This window comes from Orycteropus afer, unplaced genomic scaffold, assembly GCF_000298275.1.
Source record: "Orycteropus afer afer isolate SDZICR_OR568_19922 unplaced genomic scaffold, OryAfe1.0 scaffold00902, whole genome shotgun sequence".
Classification (NCBI taxonomy): Eukaryota; Metazoa; Chordata; class Mammalia; order Tubulidentata; family Orycteropodidae; genus Orycteropus; species Orycteropus afer.
The window spans coordinates 467,596-469,193 of record NW_006922489.1 but is presented as its reverse complement, the minus strand read 5'-3'; the positions used below and the strand labels follow the sequence as shown (position 1 = coordinate 469,193).

The following is a 1,598-nucleotide window of genomic DNA, read 5'->3' as shown; positions in this document are numbered from 1 at the left end:
CACAGCGCCCCTAGAGGACAGAGTGGAACTGCACCACAGGGTTTCCAAGGCTGTCAATCTTCACAGAAGCAAAGCCCAAACCAAACCCACTGCCATGGAGTCGATTCTGACCCACAGCGGCCCTAGAGGACAGAATAGAGTGTGTATATACACACATATGGACACCAAGAACTTCACCGATTTTGCTTCTCCTGAGAACCCAGCCTAAAACAGCTGGAAAACATAGGGGTTGTTTTCCGCTTGCTTGTGTGTTTCTGAGGAATATACACTGGGAAAAGGAACGCTGGTGTTATTATTGTTAAACCACTCGGCTGCAAACCAAAATGTCAGCAGCTCAAACCTACCAGCCACTCCTCAGGAGAAAGACACGGCAGTCTGCTCCTGTATATGGACAGCCTTGGAAGCCCTATGGGGCAGCTCTAGTCCGTCACATGGGGTCACTGGGTGTCGGAGTCAACAAACCAAGCAATAACAACAACATACGCACAGCAGCAGCTGTCAGCTACAACCCCAGGTGTGTTGCTGACTCAGGATGTACAGGTGAACCCAGCTGGGCTCTAAGTAGGTCAGTGAGCAACAGGAATGATACTGACATTTGAGTAGTTCTTGGAGCATTTACTGGCTCTCCCTCAACCTCAAAACTTATTATTTGCCTTCTTTTTCAAGTAAAGAAGAGGAAGTCCTGAGAGGTGGTGTGACTTGTCTGAGAGGACTAGTGAGTCAGAGAGTCAAACAGGACCCTCAGGTCATGGCTCCTTGCTCAGTTCACACAACTCTACCACACAGTCCCTCTGCCCCCCACTGCCCCATACACACTGCCCACACACACACACACACACTGCCTCCCCCTCACACTGCCCCTCACCCACTGCCCCCCGACCCACTGCCTCCTCCACACACTGCCCCCCCACAACACCCCCCACTGAGACCCATCTTAGCACTGAGACCCATCTTAGCACACACTCAATGCCATAAAACCACACAATCCTACAGAAGTCTAATAAATCCTTACTTGTTCACAAGTGGGAGACTAAGCGCCCAGCCAGCAGCGAAGTCTGGATATTTGAAAACCGTCGGATCTTCAGAAAAGGCGTAATGGTGAATTATGGTGGCTTCTTCATCGTGTAAAGCTTTTCCTAAAAACCAGTCCTGTGGTACAAAGATGCAGAGTGTCATCTTTATGACATGTCTCACTTAAGAAATGCAGAAAATGAAGCATTCTCGCTAAACTTAGTTAATGAAATCTCCAGTGACGGGCATTTAGCATAGATTACACACTCGTAAAGGGTTATGACAAACTTAACACCAGTGTTATACTGAATATAACACCACCTCCATATATAAAGAAAGCAGTTCAAGGTCAGATCATGACGATGAACAGAATGTCCATTATTACACCGTAAATGTGGAAAAGTCGTATTTATAGAGTATCCTATAGCAAAACACTATTGAGGTGAGGAAAAGAAGACCTCCTTACTACAGTGATGCTGTGGGTAAGGCAATGGGCTGCTAGCCACAAGGTCGGCAGTTTCAGCCCACCAGCTGCTCTGGGGGAGAAAGATGAAGCAGTCGGCTTCCATAAAGGTGACAGCCTTGGA

At 47.9% G+C, this 1,598-nt stretch overlaps 1 protein-coding gene across 1 annotated transcript in view; it reads right to left on the bottom strand.

Moving 5' to 3' along the window:
* The window catches only part of B3GLCT (beta 3-glucosyltransferase), a 183,601-nt gene that overhangs the window by 101,076 nt on the left and 80,927 nt on the right, over positions 1-1,598 (bottom strand). The window contains 1 exon segment of the mRNA XM_007958278.1: positions 1,013-1,149. Within this exon segment, the coding sequence (XP_007956469.1) occupies positions 1,013-1,149 (137 nt within the window).